This window comes from Lepidochelys olivacea (assembly GCF_965140295.1).
Source record: "Lepidochelys olivacea isolate rLepOli2 genome assembly, chromosome: 7".
Taxonomy (NCBI): Eukaryota; Metazoa; Chordata; order Testudines; family Cheloniidae; genus Lepidochelys; species Lepidochelys olivacea.
In genome coordinates this window covers 33516920-33536285 of record NC_140417.1, presented here as the reverse complement: position 1 = coordinate 33536285, position 19366 = coordinate 33516920, and the positions used below count along the sequence as shown (strand labels likewise).

Below are 19366 nucleotides of genomic sequence, written 5' to 3'. Positions count from 1 at the left end.
CCACACAACTCATTGTTGTGACGTAAACGCCTACTTGTCCAATAACGGCTCGTTGATGGCGATCAGCAGCCAATAGGAGCGTGGCGTTGGAAGAATGGGGCGGGGCCAGACGAGGTCAATGGCCGGGCGGAGCGGGTAGGAGGCTCCGCCATTTTGTTATCGTCATCGAGACAAGACCGCGGCCTGAGGAAGAGGTGCTGTTGGTGGTGAGAGAGCCGGGCCTCAGTCCCCCGCTTTCCCCCTCGCAAATGGGACTGGGCAGGGATAGAACCCAGGAGTCCTGGCGCCCAGCCCTCCCCGACCCACTAGATTCCACCTCTCCCTAGCGCTGGGAAAGAACCTCGGAGTCCTGGCTCCCAGGTCCCTTTCATCTATTTTAACCACTATACCCCACCCCCTCCCATAGCTGGGCTAGAATTCAGGAGGCCTGGCGCCCAGCCCCCTCCCCGTTTTGACTGGACCCTCGACCTACTAGACCTGACCCCCTCCCAGAGCAGGGCTGGAAAGAACACAGGAGTGCTGGGAATACCTACTCCATGATTGCAGATTACTTTATCTTGAGTTACAATTAAAGAGCAACTAGCTGAATAAAAAGTGGGCCTCTTAAGTCTGACAATATAACTCGAGAGCTGATATTTGAAAGCAGGAGGTTTCTGTTACACAAATATAATGTTGCCTTTTAAAAACAAGTCTTTCCACACTGTGTTGCCTTACCCCCAGCTGATGTCTTTTGGCCAGGGACACTGGCAACTAAGTCAAACTGTTCCTTGTGCTAGTGCCTCATCTTCAACTATTCCACCCACAGGCTCTGCTGAGATGGTGAAACTCTTCATTGGGAATCTGCCCCGGGAGGCAACGGAGCAAGAGATCCGGTCGCTCTTTGAGCAGTATGGGAAGGTGCTGGAATGTGACATTATCAAAAACTATGGTTTTGTGCACATCGAAGACAAGACAGCAGCCGAAGATGCCATCCGTAACCTGCATCACCACAAGCTGCATGGTGTCTGCATCAACGTGGAAGCCAGCAAGAACAAGAGCAAGGCGTCCACCAAGCTGCATGTGGGCAACATCAGCACCACCTGCACGAACCTGGAGCTGCGGGCCAAGTTTGAAGAGTATGGCCCGGTAATCGAGTGCGACATAGTGAAGGACTATGCCTTTGTGCACATGGAGCGGGCTGAGGATGCGGTGGAGGCCATCAGGGGCCTAGACAACACAGAGTTCCAAGGTGAAACATGAACCAGGGAAAGTGCAGCCTTCGCTAGGACTAGGTAGCGCCAGGTTCTGTCCAGAAGAGCAGGTCAGGTGGGAATGCAGGATGGCGAGGCTGTATCTCTGAGTATGAAGCCAAGGTATGGGGAGGGTCTGCTCGAGATGTGAGCTCTCACTTCTGACGTTAAGTGTTACAAGGTAACTGTGCAAACCAGATTCTGTGTTAGAGAGTCTGCGAAGGACGTGTTTGAGTCTGTGCACTGTTCAACCAAGTTAACTCCATTATTTCTCAGAGGACTTTGCATTTGTTTCTTCTACAATATGTAAGCAACTCAGGGTAGAATGTTTAGGCCGCTAGTTCTAGATTTCACTGCAGGACCAGCCCCCTGTGTGGTTGGCAGGGGAGGGGATGAGAAATCCACAGGTAGAGGAGGATAGGAGACTCCTGTGGGGTGTGGGGAGCGGATGGGAGACACCCTATCTCTTTTACCATCCCTGTTCTGGGAGGGTCTCACTCCTCACTCTCCCTCTGTTAAGCTCCTGTCCAGTCTTTTTCCCATTATTGAAAGAAGATGGAAATGTTGGGCCAGGTGGCAATGTGGACTCAGTGTTGTCTAAGGAGTTGATGTATCTTATAAAGTGGCATTACCCTCTGTGGGGCTTTAAGTTGCCTGCTCAGTTACAGAGCATTGCAGTAGCATGCCTGGAGGCTTCAGCCCCATTGTGCTAGGCTCTGTACAAATCCATAGCAAGATAGTCCTTGTCCCAAAGAGCTTACGGTCTAAAACAAGACACAGCAGGAGGATACAGTACCGCGATGTAACAGTGAAATAAGCAGCTGCCCCAGCACGGAAGCCTCTTAACCATTCTTATGTCTTGTAGGCATCACAGCAGAGGATAGTCTTAAGGAGGACAATGTGTGTGGCTTTGTGGGTTTTGAATGGGGAGTTTCTTGTGTGCACCATCATAAACCCTTAAAGCAGCCCAAACTGAAGTCAGCATAGTACAGGGTCATATGGGTCTTCCCTGCCTCAGCTTGGTCGCTGGCACTGGAACCTGAAGGAAGTTAGTAGTTGAACCTACCTTCCCTGCCATCCCTGTAGCTGTTCCAGGGAAACAGGAAGAACCAAACATGCTGAGCAGGATCCTTCTCTCCTGAAGGGGTAGGGGGGGCGTGTGTGTCAGTCAGTCAGTCAGTCCTTGCTTTCCCTAGTAGGCTCTGAACTTTACCTCACTCAGCTCTTGACTTCTGAGGCCATTGACTGGAGAAACTTGGCTCCATCATCGCTACAACAAAGCTTTCTTAGTTGTGGGAGCGTGTGTGCAGTGGGGTTGAAGGAGTTTGGGCAGTAAGGGAAGTGGGACCAAATCTAACCTCTGAGGACAAGAGGAGAAAGATGGAAGTGATTTGCTTGGGGTGAGGGGATTGTCTCTCTTGATCCCCAGTCTTACTAATTGAATTATTACCAGAAAATCTCATCTTTCCCTGTGAGTTGTCAGTTTTCCTCACATTGAATGCGTGCGTATGTGAAATGTAACTGCCTCAACACGTGGAAATGAGCTCCGTGATTGCCATGCTTCTCTTACTGGTGGAATCAGCACCTCCATGTGGAACCATAGGGTTAAAAACCACAGTTCAAGGTTGTATTTGCTCCCCTTGTGCCCAGCAATCCCATGGTTAGTAAGATACAAGGCACATCAATCTCCTTTATTACCATTATTCATTCTGTTTGCTTTTGGACAATGAAAATAGACTAGCCCAACGTTTCTCAAATGTGGCCACCAGGGGCTTTTCGTGCGGCCACAACAGCCTCCTGGGCGGTAATGGCGGGGGCAAAGCATTGGCCCCTCCCACTCCCTCTTTGTTGCTCCTGGATGTGCTGCCCTGCACCGTCTCTGGAGAGAGGTGGGGCACAACACTGCAGAAGTGAGGTGCGTTCTTGACCCACCTTGGGGGGGGTGGGCGGGGGAAGGGGTTTGGGCAGCGGGCTCCTGTGGTGGAACTTCAGGAGCCGGGCTATTCGGCCCCGGGCTCCAACCGCAGGGCAGCGGGTACTGACCCCTGCCCCAGCTCTGGCCATTCAGCCCTGGCCTCCAGCTGCGGGGTTCAGCCTCCGGCCCCTGGTTCCAGCTGTGTGACAGCAGGCGCGGAGCTTCTGTCGGCCTCTCGCCCCCAGTTCTGGCCATGTAGTGGTGGGCGCTGGCCTGGGCTCCAGCCATGCAGCCCTAGCCTCTGGTGCTGATCCCCCTGCCCCAGCTGCATGGCAGCAGGTGCTGACCCACAGCTCTATTTCCAGGCTCCAGCTACACAGTGGTGGGAGCTGGCCCCGGCTGCAGACCCCTGGCCACACAGTAGCGGGCGCTGGCTCCTGCCACGCAGCGGTGGGCGCTGACTCCAGCCATGCACTCTTGGGCTCCAGCTCCGGGTTCTGGCCATGCAGCAGCAGGCACTAATTCTGGGCACTGACCCACACCTCTGGCTGCGGGGCAGCAGGCTCCAATCCCTGGCTCCAGCCATGCAGTTTCTGTCTCCAGCTCTGGGTTCTGGCCGGGGGCTGCATGGCAGAAGACACTAGGTCCTGGCTGTGGCCACACAACAGTGGGGCTCATCACCCACTCCCATCGCGCATGGCGCCTGCTGCCTCCCACAGCCCTGTATCCTTCCCCCCCCGAGGACCCTGCTGCCTTACTGGCCTCGCATCCATTCCGCCGCCCCCCCCCCCCCCCCCGCATTGCCTTGGGCCCCCACTGCCTCCCCCGGCCCCACATCCATCCCACCATCGACTCTGGTCCCTGCTGCCTCCCCCTTTGCCCCACCCCCATCCAGGGTTTAATGGGTTCTGGGGCTTGCTGAGAAAAGTGATATTAACAAACATGCAAATATCACTTTTCACAGCATACTTACTAGGTATCTGTGAAAAATAATACTTGTATGTTTGTTAATACCACTTAGCTACCTGGGAGGCTATGAAAAGTGATACTAAGTGTGCTGTGATAGTAACAAATATACAAATATCACTTTTCACAGCAAGCCCCAGGACCCACTAAGCCTTGGATGCAGGAGCCAAAGGGGGAGGCAGCGTTGTTTTTGTTGTTGAGTCTGCCAAAAAACCCTACAAATACACATCCAAATCACTGTAATGTATATCTGTGCATATTTAATTGCTTTTCCTAAAGTATTTTAGGAAAAAAGTGTCAGTGCGTCCACCAGTGAGAGTTGGTGACCACGTTCTGGGGTCACCAAAAAATGTATTGCGAGAACCCGTGGACTAGTCTGTGTTGGTGCTTCAGATGCTGGCTTGATCACTGAAATCAAGACCAAAATATTGGCTTATATGGGACAGGAGCAGGCCCACCTGAGAGGAATGGCTGGCCTAGAGTTATGCTGTTACGGACAGTACCAGAGATTCTGAGTTCAAATGCTAGAGAAGCCTTGGAGGTAGAAGAGCAAATTATTGGACCTTGCATTTTAAGTCTTTAAATCAAGACTGGATGTCTTTCTAAAAGATCTCAAACAGAACCTCTGGGCTGGATACAGGGATGACTCGGTGAAGTTCTCTGGCCTGTGTTAGGCAGGAGTCGGACTCGGTGGTCAGAATGGTCCCTTCAGGCCTTAATCTATGATGGTCAAATCCAAACACACTTTCCACTAAAATATAGCAGAAATGTTTCCTCTGGGGTTTTGTAAAACTGTTTTTAGCCCAGCCAGAGTCCTTGGCTTCAGCTACCTGACATTCTAATTCTGGGGTGGGATTATGCTGGTGTAGCCTTCTTTCTCGGGTAAGGTAGTAGGTAGGGGAGGGTTTATGAGTGAGGTTTTTAAAATAACAGCAAAATCCTTCAAAAGGCAGAAGCATCTTCTCAATGCCACCTCCTAGCAGCTGCTTTGGGGATTTTCAAATTTAAGTTTTCCAAAAGGGTGGTCTTGTTCTGCACCAGGTCAGGTATGACGTCAGTGAGTTCTCATTAGAACTTGGAGCACCTTAAGGAAATATTTTTGTGGAGCGGGGTTGGTAAGTGAGTAGCATTTGGGGAGTGGGAGTGGTGGTGGGAGGAATAGCATGTATTCAGAAAATTTCATGTAACTTTCCTTGATTTTTGCACTGTCACCCATTGCGACTTGACAAAGGATGGTGCTTGCTCTTTCTTGCTTCAGAGTAGAATGTCTTTGGTGCATAATTTGGTCTGGATTTAGTGGGTTGGTCGAAGATGGGTCCATGTAGTTAAGGGACATTTGCATGGCCTTCCTGGTACATGCATGGCTGCTTCTGTCTGTGCTCAAACAGCTTGGCTTTTGTGTCAGTGAGAAACAAGTATCTTCACACACACCCCCGGTGTTTTAAGAGGCTGTTTGAGGCACATATCCTCAGCTCAGCTACCTCCAGCTTCTTCAGGCCTTTCCATGGCTATCAATTGCAATAGGGGAGATTTACTTTATAGACATTAAGAAAAACTTCCTAATTTTCAGGGTAGTTAAGCACTCGAACAAATTACCTAGGGACATTGTGGAATCTCCATCATTGGAGGTTTTTAAGAACAGATATGGGTTACACCTATCAGGGATGGTCCAGATGATGCTTAGTCTTGCTTCAGTGCAGGGGACTGGAGTAGATGACCTATCGAGGTCCTTTTGAGTCCAACATCTCTATTATTTTTGAGAGAGAGTTTTTCTTTGCTGTCCTCTTTCCCCCACGTGGCATATGGGATCCTGCCTCTTTTCTGGAAGGAAGGCCTCTCTTGTGTACTGCTAAAAGTGTCTGGCTGCCTACTTCCCTGACAAACTGCCAGTAACTTCACAGAGCAATTGGCCCTTCTGCCTAGTGCTGCAGCCCACAGCTGGCCTGGCCAGCTGTTCACCTAGAGCCATCTTCTGCAGCTCCATTGGAGTGTTAAGGGGCTTCTACCCCTGAACACAGGTTGTCAGCAGGCAAAGTGGCATTGTCCAGACTGCCAGGGACCGAACCACCATGTTCTTGTAGGAAGGGGAGCGTTCCACACCAAGGCCAGCAGGCTTCAGAAGAAGAATACCTGCTGCTGTCAAGCCCACCAGCCTATGGGTGTCCTCCAAGACCAGGGTCCCCCATCCCATTGTAGCCCTTCTAGTGACAGAGAAAAGCTTCAGAATTTGAATAGTAAAGGCTCCAACCAGAGATTGGTAAAAAGAACCCAAAATGTATTAGATTTAAATGCATGATTCTTTCTAAACCATCTCATGATTTGGGGTGAGCTAGACTCTGCTTGTGCCTAGAGGTGAGCGAGGCCCTGGCGCGTCTGCTGCCTGTGGATCTGGCGCTGTTTTAACACTGTTTCTCTGAAGTTGCATTTGTCCTTGGTTCTTTTTATTGAAATGAAGCTGAGGTTTGGGGGCTGGCGTGGGGGGCTGGTATGAGCGGCTGCTCTTCCCCCAGCCCTGTGGTGCCTGGCTGGGCTCGCTGCACTGAGCGTGTCTAGTGGCTACGCCACGGGCTCGTTCTGAGGCTATGCAATAAACAACCTGTACCCCTTCCCCTCCCCCGCAAAAGAGCAATAAACACGTAAAGCAGAATTGCCCATAGTGCTGATTCTCAACACCACTTACTACTCAGTGGTTTGAGCATTGGCCTGCTAAACCCAGGATTGTGAGTTCAATCCTTGAGGGGGCCGTTTGGGATCTGGGGCAAAAATTGGGGATTGGTCCTGCTTTGAACAGGGGGTTGGACTAGATGACCTCCTGAGGTCCCTTCCAACCCTGATATTCTATGATTCTGTGAAGAAGAAAAGTCCACTGCCTTTTGTCATGGAGTCACAGCGTCTGATCTATGCGAGCCTGTTACCAGTTTCCTGGGAGTGACCCCTTTAATGTGCCAGGCCCCAAGGACCCACACAGTTCCACAGGGGCAAGCCTGTGGCTTCCAGGACTGAGACCAGGCTTTTGGCACTGCAAACCTGCCTGCCTCTCTCTCTCTCTGCCTCCTTGCAGTGAATCCAGCCAATCGCAACTCCTACTGGAGGCTTGTACTGTAACCCATCAGGGCGCAATGCTTTCTGTGAGTATTCATAGTGACACAGGCAGCCTTTTCAAAACAAGGTAATCATCTGGTAGTCATCTGGCTACTGAATCTGAAAATTCTTGGGTCAGCAAAGTGAGGCAGAAGTTAAGCTATAGTCCATCCTGGCCGAGCCAATGCCATGATGAGCCAGTCAAGCTGTGATGGACTCCACTCCTCTCCCTCCCCTCAGGGCAAAGCTTAGAGCTCCAAAAGGGTAGCACTTATTCCAGTCCCCTGGCACCTTGTTCTCCAGCTCTGTTCACATGTCGCTCCTGCAGGGGTTTCCTGCTGTTAGGTGATGGTTCCTCAGTTGTTGGGGAGTCTTTGTCTTGCTGGGCCCTCTTGATTTGGGTCAGTTTCTTTAATGACTTTTATAGTTCTACCCAGACAGCAAGGTCACACACACACACCTCCTGTCTCCTGCACTGTTCCAGGAGCAATGTTAATCCTTGTGCACCCACTGGGTAGCATGGCAGTATAGAGAGGGAAACTGAGACATGCCTAGGATTCATGAAAACGTTACAGAAAATTCCCACTTCGTCACCCACTTGCGTGAGCAAAGGAAAAGAGTGGGCACTTATCTATGTTTGGTAGGTTTGAATCTCTCTGCAGTTTCATAAGTGTCCCCTGGAATGTCTGTATTCAGCCTCTGCTGGTGCAGTGGTTAGAGACGTTTTTGTCTGAAGTCCTCACTTACACGATTCCCCTACCCCAAGCAAGTACACTTGTAGGAACTTAAGCAGTAAATCTTACCACCTTTTCAGGCTTAATATGTTGGAGGCTTGGTCTGTTGGTAAGAGGTGTATTGTAGCTTAGCACCAAGCATGTTACCTGAAAGAGGTGGGTGGTGTCCAGTCGGTACCACAGTGTTTTCTTCCAAGTGTCCTGGAGGAGTAGTTCTCAACCTCTTCCAGATCTGAATCCCCCCTCCAGTCAGTAATGTGGGATGGCAGTATGGCTGTGATTCTCTGACACCTGTTGGCTTTCCCCACATTGAGAATCCCTTCTCTAGAGGCACCAGAGTCTAGCAGCCAGTATATACTGATGTGGCTATCAGGCGACCAGAACCATTTTCATTCAAGTTGTTGGGCAGATCCATTCGGGCTGTTGAAGTGGCCCAGTACTAGGACACTGTGCTGGGAGCCAGGACACCTGGGTTCTATTCCCAGCTCAGCTGAGTGACCTTGGGCGAGTCCCTTCTCCTTTCTGTGCCACTTTCTCCCTCTGCATAGTAGGAATACTGTTACCTACAAATGAGGTGAAGTAACAGGTAGAAAGTTCCACTGAGAGAGAGAGATTGTTAAACAATACCCAGGCCCCTTGATTTGTGGGACAGATGCCATTAGTAGTAACTTCATATTGTGATAGTTCCCAAGGTCCCAATTGGGGTTGTGCTGTGTACTGTTCAATGGCTCTGCTCTATACATTAAAATATACTTGATTTCTCTGTCAAATAAAAATCCACATAATCTGAGAAGCTAATTTTGGCAGTATGGTATTAGGAAGTTAGATGTCCTCTTTCCCCAAAACAGTCTCTGAGGAGCTGGAGATGTGTTGGGGACACTCTCACATTGTCTTCTCCAAATGGATAGCTTTTCATGAGCCATGATTTCATGATCTGACCCACTTTCCTTGCTAGATGGCCAGCTCTACTCAGCCTACTACACTCCACCTTTAGAAATTAAAAAGATTGCTACGGTTATTTGTATTGCAATAGCACAGAGAGATCCTTACTCAGGTCATGGCCATATTTTGCTAGACACTGTACAAACATTGCAAGTCACAGTGTCTCCCCTGAATAGCCAAAAGATGGAAAAGGAGGTGCAGAAAGAGGAAGGGGCTTGCCTGGGGTCACCCAGCCAGTCAGTAAAAGAGCTGGGAACAGACCTCAGGTCTCCTGATTGGCAGTCTGCCCACTAGACCCACAGTGCCTCCTTGTCACTATGATGGTAGTTCAGCTGCTTAAAATTGCTGGAATGTAGCTAGTCAAATGTTTCTTTTTGAAAATCTTTTTTTTTTTTTACATTCCTCAATGGTTAAGTGGCCACAAGGTGTCTAGATGCTGCTTTTCCTGGGTGTTATATGACTGGCCATCCAGACAAAAATCCACACTGAGATTTAACTGCCCCACAAAAAGCCAAACTGAAAATTCAAAAGAGAACATATAGCTCTTATGATGAGTTCTCCAGCAGTAGAGGAGAGGGCTTTTAATTCCTAGTTCAGTTAACCTGCAAGAGTAGCTTTGTCTTCAAACAGCTGATCTGAGCTGTAAGCTAGGTGGGAGGCCAGGTGGCATACAACTGCACCTGGATCAGAATCCATTCCTCCCTACCAGGCTGCGGTTCTTGACCTTCCCCAATTGCTGTCACGCTCTTTGCCTTGTGTATCCCTTACTCTGAATCCAGTCTCCCATAAAGCCATTGGGACTGTGTCGCAAGTAGTGTTATCATGATTACCCTATCCTTGTTCGCTTTCAGAGGCTTTTCTTTTGTCTGATACAACTTGCTGATCCCAACACTGCGTGCTGCCCTTGGCTACCATTATTCCAATCCACCTTGGGAGAGCTGAGCAGGTGGCTTTTTCCCCACCCTCTATTTGATATTACTTCTTGGAGAAGTTGGACTTTGAGCCCAATTGTTTAACCATGTTGACTGGGATTTTCAAAGGAGCCCAGAGGAGTTAGACTCCCATCTGCCTTCTCCTTTAGCTAGGACCTGAGCGTGTTGAAAATTCCAACCTCCTGGGTGCGGAACGCAGCTGCTGACTTATCCGAGTTTCGTGCTTGTGGGGTGTGGCTTCTGAACTAGGCCAGTTGAGTGCAGAGATAATAATCTGGTTCAGTTTCCTCTGTTGCACAGGTTCCCCCTTGTTGGACCCTGAGGATGCTAGGAAGGGTTTAGGAGTGCAGCCTCTCCAAATGGAAAAGCTCCGTACAAGCGACAATTGGCTTGACTAGCTGAAAGTGCATTGCATAGAACTGAGGTTCTGCACAGCCAAAGCTGTAGCATACAGGCCTAGAGAGAGTGAGCTACAGCATGAGTTACAGTAATAGGCCACTTGTCATTGCAAGCTCTATGGGGTCGAGGGAGGGGGTAATCTCAAGAGTGTGTGAAAGCTAATTGAAGGTTCTGGAAATCCACTCTTGAGCCTGATATCCCCTATAGTTACCTCCCTATCCCAAAAGGCAGAGACTGGATTAGAGAATTGTCTAGAGCCAGGCTATGAATTGGATAGTCACCTTGGGGAGCACTTACTCATGAGAGCAGACCCAGTTATTTCCCCAGGGTAGTAAGGATGGCCTAATAGGCCTCTGGCTTAGGACTTGGGAGCCTTAGGTTCAATTCCTGGCTCACTCACAGACTCCTTGTGTGGTCCTGGGAAAGTCGCTGCATGTACCCTGTGCCTCAGTCCCTATACAATGATGACACCACTTTCCTATCTTATACAGTGGTGGTGTGAAGATGCTAATGCTTGTGAAGCGCTCGGACCCTACAGGAGCCATATAGGTCCCTAGATAGACATGTAGCTGCTCACTAGTGTGAAGAAGCAGTTGACAGTCTGGTCTTGGAGCAGACTTAGGTCCAGATCAAGATAGGAATTAGGGAAATGTCTAACTTTAAGCACATGAATAGCGTCACAGGGCTAAAGGTTCACATCTGTCAAGTAGCTATCTGGATCAGGACCTAAGTACCTTCCTGAAGCAGGCCTTAATGCCACTCAAATGTTACTTTTCAGGAGAAGTTGCTTTTTATTCATGGCAGGATTCTTACCGTAAAACCATTTAGCTTGGCCAATTGGGATTCCTCCCTATTGTGAAAAGAACAGGAGTACTTGTGGCACCTTAGAGACTAACCAATTTATTTGAGCATAAGCTTTCATGGGCTACAGCCCACTTCGTCAGATGCATAGAGTGGAACATATAGTAAGAAGATATATGTACATACAGAGAACATGAAAAGGTGGAAGTTGACTTCACACCTTCTTGTCAACTGTCTGAAATGGGCCATCTTGATTATCACTACAAAAGTTTTTTTTCCTCCTGCTGATAATAGCTCATCGTAATTAATTAGCCTCTTAGAGTTGGTATGGTTTCTTCCACCTTTTCATGTTCTCTGTATGTATATAAATCTTCTTACTATATGTTCCACTCTATGCATCTAATGAAGTGGGCTGTAGCCCATGAAAGCTTATGCTCAAATAAATTTGTTAATCTCTAAGGTGCCACAAGTACTCCTGTTCTTTTTGCGGATACAGACTAACACAGCTGCTATTTTGAAACCTGTCCCTATTGTGAATGATGCGGAAGGTTGTGGAAAGGCTAGGTTTTGATTGGCTGCTCAGGGAATGAGATGGTTGAGTTACTTGGTTCTTGCACACTGCAAATCTTGTGGTTTTCCATGTGGCATCAGTTATTATAGCAACCATTCTTGCGTCTGTTTCTTAAAGGCAAGCGGATGCGCGTGCAGTTGTCCACCAGTCGGCTTCGGACGATACCTGGGATGGGAGACAAGAGCGGCTGCTATCGGTGCGGGAAAGAAGGGCACTGGTCTAAAGAGTGTCCGGTAGATCGCACGGGGCAAGTGCCTGACTTTACCGAAACCTATAATGAGCAGTACGGAGCGGTGCGCACTCCCTACCCCGCGGGCTATGGGGAGACCATGTATTACGATGATGGGTATGGAGCAATGGTCGACTACTACAAAAGATACCGCGTGAGGCCCTATGCTACGGCATCTGCATACGACGCCTATGCAGAGCAAACAATGGCCCAGTATTCGCAGTACGCGCAATACTCCCAAGTACAAACCACAGCCATGGCCGCCACCACAGCCATGGCCGCCACCACAGCCATGGCCAATCGCCTCACTACTACCCTAGACCCTTACGATAGAGCGCTGCTGCCAACCCCGGGAGCAGCAGCAGCAGTCGCTGCAGCTGCAACTGCTGCTGCGGCAGCCGCGTCCTCCACCTATTACACCCGGGATAGAAGCCCCCTGCGTCGCACGGCAACCGCGGCCACCACCGTTGGAGAGGCGTATGCTTACGAACGTTGTCAGCTGTCTCCAGTCTCGTCGGTCGCTCGGGCCTCCCTCTACGATGTGCAGCGGTTCGAGCGGGAGTCATACGCAGACAGGGCGCGGTACTCTGCGTTTTGAGTCGGAGGTGAGAGCTTTGTGAGTGGCAGGACGTGTGTGCTGCTGGAGTATAAATTGGGCTTGATGCACAGTAAGATTTACCAAGGTTTCTACTAGCATCTTTCTGTGATCTACCAACTTTAGCCGAGTGAAAGGATATTGTTAGTGTTGCTGGTAAAAGCCTGACACCTTTACCACATTAATGGAGTACTTGCACTTCAGTGAACTACCTACATCGTGAAGCAGCCAGAACAAGTGTGCATTCACATGGGACGGGCATGGAGTCTTTTAGAATAATCTTTACCACCAGTGTTGAGTGGGCCCAGCTCTTTTTTGTCCTATCCTAACTCATTCATCATGTTTTTCAGTGAAGATGATTTGTGATAGGCAGTATGCACTCAGACAGTTGGTATGGGGTCAGTGTCAACCTTGCTTTGCTATTTTAGCACAGGGTCTAAATCTGGACTTTAAAGCAACTCCAGATTTAAAGCTATGTTTATCAGTCACTTACTATAATGGCTCTAGGTCAGTAAGGAATATGTCACTGTTTCCCCTGTTGGAAAGCTGACAAGATCCATATCTCCATGCTGGATCTGAAGTGTTGTCTATGTGCCTTTTTTTTTATAGGCCTTGAAATCACCCAGCAATTTATTCTTGAGAAGAGGATAGAATTATTTTTGCACACTTATTTCTGCCATGCAAATGCTGCTCTAAAAGCATACTCTAAAACTGGCAGAGATTTTGATCTTCCTGTTTAAGGGCCTTATAAAATAGACTTTTTTTCTGTCCCTGAGCAACATTTAAAAATACAGTGTCAAGTCAGATTTGGCCCCAACAAGTCTTAATTTTAAAACAAGCCTTTGAAATTCTCCATTGCTTGAAATCTTTAAATCAAGGTTATAAATCTTTCTAAAAGCCACACTTCAGCTCAGCTGCAATTTATTGAACAGGATCCGGGCATGATAGGATGAAATTCCCTGGCCTGTTGTACAGGCCTGACTACAGGAGGTCCCTTGTGGCATGAAAACCTCTAAAATGCTTGGGTCAGTAGAGATGTTTGTTAGTAAGATTTATGAAAGAAATCTTTCCCTATGTTGTTTGCAGCATCTGAGAGCCAATAGATACTGACTAAACAAAGTCTAGTTAATCAATCTGTTTTCATTGTTTCAGTGAAATGCAACAAGAGTAAACTCCAAGTTTTAAAAAGTCTATCAGCTTTAATCTTAAAAGTACATTTCACATGGGCAGGAACCTCTGTATTGCTGAGTCTCTCAACTGTATCACAAGTCTCACAATAGTTGGTGTTAAAGCCCCAGCAGTCATGTGATTGTGTGAGAATCTGTTTGTTTAAGTTGTTAGGCCTTGTGGTTGCAAAGCAAATCTTTAAAACATGAAGTGAGTTCACCCTGGCACCAACTGTAACTCAGGAGTGTTCTCAGGGTTTTTGTCTTGTCCAGTTCCAACTCAAACACCTGGATTCCTGCTTCTCTTGGGATGTTATCCCTCAGTTTTCTCCTGCTATTTCCTTTAACTCCATCCTATTACTCCTGACTAATTCCCCTTTGTGTAACTCTGAACCATCTCTCGCCCCCATTGCCACCACAGCCTTCATATACTCTGCTGACACTTGGTGCTGTCCAGGGCCCTTCTAATGCTATGGACATGCTGGTGGTTGTTCTCCTTCCTACAGGTCCATAGCTGTGCTGTCCAGCCTGACCATGTCTTCATAAATCAGTCGCTCTGGACTGACCTGTTGTCCTGCTCCAAACTCCTGGCTTGGGGTTACAGGTTTTAGGGGTCTGTTTCCCAATCCCTGCTCATCTTCTCCTGTCTCTCCTGCCCCTCCCGTGCACCCGGCTTCTTTTAATCTTCATTCTTTACCCCTACATATGGGGGCAGTGGCAGAAATCGCAAATGGAAAGAAAATTCTGGGAGCTTTCTACTGCCTTTTCTGTCATCCTAGTCCCATTCCTTATGTCTCCCCAAACCAGGTCCTGCTCAACAGGTGACTTGATTACAACGTATAAGTGTTTTCACGTGGAGAAAATCCTGGCTACTAACGGGCTTTTACATCTAGCAGAGACAGAACAAGAACCAATGGCTGAGAGTTAAAGCCAGACAAACTCAAATTAGAAAGGAGGCACAAATTTTCCACAGTGAGGTTGATTAACCATTGGAATAAACTCCCAGGGGAAGTGGTGCATTTTCCATCTCATGAAGCCTCCAGTCCAGCCTGACTGTCTTTCTGGAAAGTGCTTTATTCAAATACAAAATATTGGGCTGAGTGGCATTCTCTCACCTGTGTTATATGGGAGTGGCAGCACATATATACTAATGGTCCTGTCTGGCTTTACATTTATAAATCATCATCATGCACGGGCTTTCAAGTTTGCGAGACTACTAGAATGCACATGCTGCACTGGAATATCAAAATCCTTCTAAAAACATACCTCTGATTCAGTTCCCTCAGGTTTTAACAGTGATCAGAGCAGATAGTTTGTGCTGTGTTGTTTTAGCTTGAAGGAATCTTGAGTACAGCAGAGCAAAACAACGCACATTAATGTGGACAACTGTGTTCAACCAGTGGAGTGGCTGAATCGGCAAATGCATTTTGCCTCTGACATGAGCTCTTATGCCAGCTTCACCACTGTCTTGTAAAAGCCCATAAAGTATTCCACAGGGGCAGTGGTGGGAATTTGGCTGTGAATGGCAGTTTGTAAATGCACCAGCTCTATAACCTGTCAGTACGTGTTGGATGGGCAAAACTGGGCATTGTCCAAGATTGTGGTAGCCGGTGTGGGGAGTGACACTTGGAGGCAACGAAACCCCAAAGTAGTGATTAGCTAAAACTTTAACTCGTTCATTCTGTTTGATAACCTCTTACTGTAACTTACTCAGCACTCTGGCTGCCAAGTCATTGCAAGAGCAAAGGGCCTCCCAAAATGCCATTGGCTCCTGTTGTCAGCAGAATATATGTGATAGAAGGTAGTGGCCCTAGTTCAGCCAGACAGTGAACCACATGCTTAAAACTGAGCTCATACTTTGAGTCAATGGAACTTAAGCATGTGCTTTGCTGAATGGTGATGGATGTAAGCACAGGCTTTGCTGAATGGGAACCAGAGTGAGAGCACAGAACGGACTTCACTTAGCATTAAAATTAAACTCCAGGGACTTCAAAGTCATCTTGAGCTAACTGGGACCCACTGCTGAATATTTGCAGTAAGTGCTGCACAGTCAGAAGCAGATGTAGCTCCATTGGCTTCTGCGGGTGAGACCTGTGGCAGCAGCAGTGTGGTCTACACTGAGAAAGAAGTGCAGCACTGGGAGGCAGTTAGGCCTGAGATCTAATTTTCTCTCTAACTGTGAGGTCTAGTCCACAGGGGAACACTTTGGGGAGTTAAGACTAATTAACTCAAGGTGTGAAGTTAAAGCACATCAAACCCCTATGTGGACACTCATTCAGAGTTGAAGTGTCCTTAGTTGGCTGTAGTGAGGGTTAAGCTACAGCAAACTAAGGGTTTGTCTACACGGGGATACTTGGGGCTTGGCTACACTTGTGAGTTACAATGCAATAAAGGAGCCCCAGGCACACTAGCTCACTACCCATCCACGCTGGCAAGGCACAAAGAGCGCTCTGACTCCGCGGCTACAGCACTGCTGGTACTCCACCTCGGCGAGTGGAATGACTTTGCTGCACCCCCACTGGAGTGCTGCGGCGCCAGTGTGAACGAGGTGTTGCTTTACTGCGCTCTGATCAGCCTCCAGAAAGGTCCCATAATCCCCTTAAGTCAAGTGGCCACTCTTGTCATTGTTTGGAACCCGCTGTAGGAATGCAGAAATGCCCGTTGAAAGTTCATGTTCTGACAGCAGGCTGCTTATCTCCTATGAGACAAAGCAACCATTACTGTGGAATGCTGTATGAGAGAGAGACAGGGGTGGGAGAGGGGGGTCTGGTGCTGTCTGAACTTACAAGACCACATGTTGACATGCTCTCAGCCCCCCAAAAACCCACTCTGTCTCCCCCCACATACACACTCCCAGTCACACTCCACCCCACCCATCCCTATTTGAAAAGCACATTGCAGCCACTTGCATGCTGGGATAGCTGCCCATAAAGCACCGCTCCCAATGCTGCTGCAAGTGCAGCAAATGTGGCCACGCCAATGTGCTTGAAGCTGTCAGTGTGGACAGACTGCAGCGCTTTCCCTACTGCGCTTTACGAAGGCTGGTTTAACTCAAAGCGCTCTACATCTGCAAGTGTAGCCATGCCCGTGAGAAAATTGTGACTTAGCTTTTAAAGTGGATTAGTTAAACTGCATTAAATCCTTGTGTGGACATTCTTATTCAGGACTACAGTGGCCTCCGTTCAGTTTAGTTTAATTCACTTTGGAAGTGAATTATGCTAACCAAAGTAAGGCCATTTTAATTCTGAATAAGAGCATTCACACAGGGGCTTAATGCACTTAAAATTCACACCGTTACTTAATTCATCTTCACTTTCCAGAGTGTCCCTGTGTAGACAAGCTGTGAGTCACTTCACCATTGTCATCTTACCACCCAGGGGCTGTTGTGGAGATTCGTCAGTGTCTATACAGCTAAAGTGTTAGCAATTTGGCCCAGTCAGCCTAGTGTTATGGTAGCACATAGGGTCCCCAATTAAGATCAGAGTCCCACTGTACTCTGCAGACAAAGATAGTCCCTGCCCTGAAGAGCTTGCAGTCTAAATAGACCCAGGTTGGGAGGGGGACCACAGGTGCAGAGAGGAGAGAAGACTTGACCAGGTGTCTCAGCAGCTCAATGACAGATCCAGGAATAGAATCAGTTGTTCTGCAGGCTCCTCCTTGCTCCAGCCACCACTCCTCACCCAGAGACAGGAATAGATCACTGGTCTCCTTATTCTCAATCTAGTTTCCTATCAACTGGACCACACTTCATGTATCGTGTTAGGCAAGGTGCTCCTTTCGTTTTAGAGCTACCTTGCGGTAAAGTTGAGCTAACTCCTAGGGAGATTTAGCATTACCTACACTTGAAAGTTGCACGAATTTTCACTTAAGGCATGATTTTTAAACTGGTTGACAGAAACCAGTGCAAGAAAGACATGTGGGTGGGCTTTAAACCAGGCTTATTTCATTTCAGTGTAAATTGGTTATGGACTGGTTTAAAGTTCTTCAGAATAGGAGCGTCCACCCAGGGCTTTGCACCAGTTTAAAGCCAACTTTAAATCAGCATGGGTTCTGTGTGTGGACAGTGCGAGGGCTTGGGGTGGGCATGAGATCTCTGGGCTTTTTGCCACCGTGGCTACTTCTGACATAAGCCTTTGAAACTGTATTGTGCTTTCTTTCAGGTAGCGTATTCTCGGGCGGACCCTCGGGCTCCCATTACACGGGAAAGTTTGTCCTACTTCCCCCACCATCCCGCTGCCTGCGACGGGTATTGGCTGCCTCTAGTGTGTTTATTTTTAATGGAGGTTCTTGTGTTTCAGTAAAGTTGTGACCCACTGTATCTTTTTTTCTTAATTTTTCAGTCCTTGAGCACTTCCCCACACTTGCAAGCATAGTTCCTTTCTTCCCCTAACTCCACATTGGCCCTTTCTGGGCTCAGGTTCTGCATGGGTTGGGGTGGGGATTCACTGTCTTCCAGGTAACTAACTTACTGATAGAGTTCACGTCATTATTTCCTTTCTCTTCTCAGCGTTGTGGATGGAGAATCCCAAGTCTCCTCTTTATTTATTTGTTGTTTTTGTCTTGGGAGTTGATCTGAATCCCAGTTCAAACCCACCTCCTCTGAGACTAGACTGTGGCTGAGGTGTTTCCAAAGCAGCTAGTGCTTGCATAGAAGCTTATCTGTTAGAATCTGTTGTGGAGTTTTGACCACGGCTTTTCCAGCAAAATAAAAATTTCCAACAGAGGGCCCTGGCTGTTCTTTCTTCCAGGAAAAAAACCTTAGCCCCTGATGGGTTCATCTCCTACCCCCAGCAGGGCCCAGAGCATTTGTCTGTTGCAACCTCATTGTTCAGCTTGAGCAGTAGAGGTTTATGCTTCAGGGCCAAGCTCTTTGCTTCAATCCATGCAGGGGCACAATCCAGTCATGCAGGAGCTGGCTTGAGGGAGTGGTATTCTACTAGAGTAACTCCTGGAGTCTCCAACAGCCATAGTGAGAGACAGTCCCTGCCCCAAAGAGCTCTCACCTAGTGAGAATATATTTATTTCAAAGGACCTGAACCACTGGACCATCCTTCCCAAAGCAGGGGCTGCCCACTTCTGAAATTCTGTGTTTGGTTCTGATCATTTCATACATTAAGCCTTAAGAGTGAATGTCTTTCTAAAATATATGCTATAGTTCAGGTAGAAGGGAGGTGCCTGATCCAGGAATTGCTGCCTGAGATTGTATGGCCTGTTATAGATTTGAGGATCTAGTGGTCCCTTCTGGCCTTAAACTGTATGAATCCAACTGGCTTTAGAGATGAGGGACAAGAATGGAGGGGGAAATCTCTTCTTAAGAGAGAGTGGAAAGACAGCGGTTGCTCATCTTTAGAGAGGAGACAGGCTGGGACTTGGTGAAAGACGATGTACTGGAGAAGGTAGGTGGGAGCTGCAGTTCAGCTCATTTCATGATACAAGAACAAGGGTTGTAGGGAAACTGAAGAGTGGCAAAAGGAAATACTTCTTCACGCACTCTCTCCGCACACTTAATCTGGGAAACTTGTTGCCACAAGATGTCACTGAGAGCGAGAGCTGAGTAGACTCCAAAAAGGGATCGAATGCTTATAGGGGTATTGGGAATAACTAAAATTAAACAATGAAAAATAAAGAACCTTGTGAATAGCTCGAAGCCTGCCTGTTTCAGAGTATGAGCTGACCCTTAGCTAAGGGGGTCAGAAGGTCACTAATTATCCCAGTGCTGCCTCCTCTGGGGATTCATGCACTTTCCTCTGAAGCAGCTCACAGAGATGGGATATTGGGCTAGATAGGCCCACAGGTCTGCTCCATT

The 19366-nt window shown here is 48.1% G+C and overlaps 1 protein-coding gene across 3 annotated transcripts; it reads left to right on the top strand.

The window, feature by feature from the left end:
- Positions 1-104: 104 nt before the first annotated feature.
- Positions 105-18284, top strand: LOC311523281 (RNA-binding protein 4-like). Of its 3 annotated transcripts, none has more exons than XM_084633057.1 (4): positions 105-194; positions 806-1228; positions 11688-12404; positions 17721-17878. In XM_084633057.1, the coding sequence occupies exons 2-3, from the start codon at positions 817-819 to the stop codon at positions 12395-12397; spliced, it is 1122 nt and encodes a 373-aa protein (XP_084489183.1). In that variant the 5' UTR covers positions 105-194; positions 806-816; the 3' UTR covers positions 12398-12404; positions 17721-17878. The 3 variants fall into 3 exon arrangements, with proteins under 3 accessions (XP_084489183.1, XP_084489182.1, XP_084489184.1); XM_084633056.1 differs by having other exon boundaries at positions 129-206; XM_084633058.1 differs by lacking the exon at positions 11688-12404 and having other exon boundaries at positions 129-206; positions 17721-18284.
- The last annotated feature ends 1082 nt before the right edge of the window (positions 18285-19366 follow it).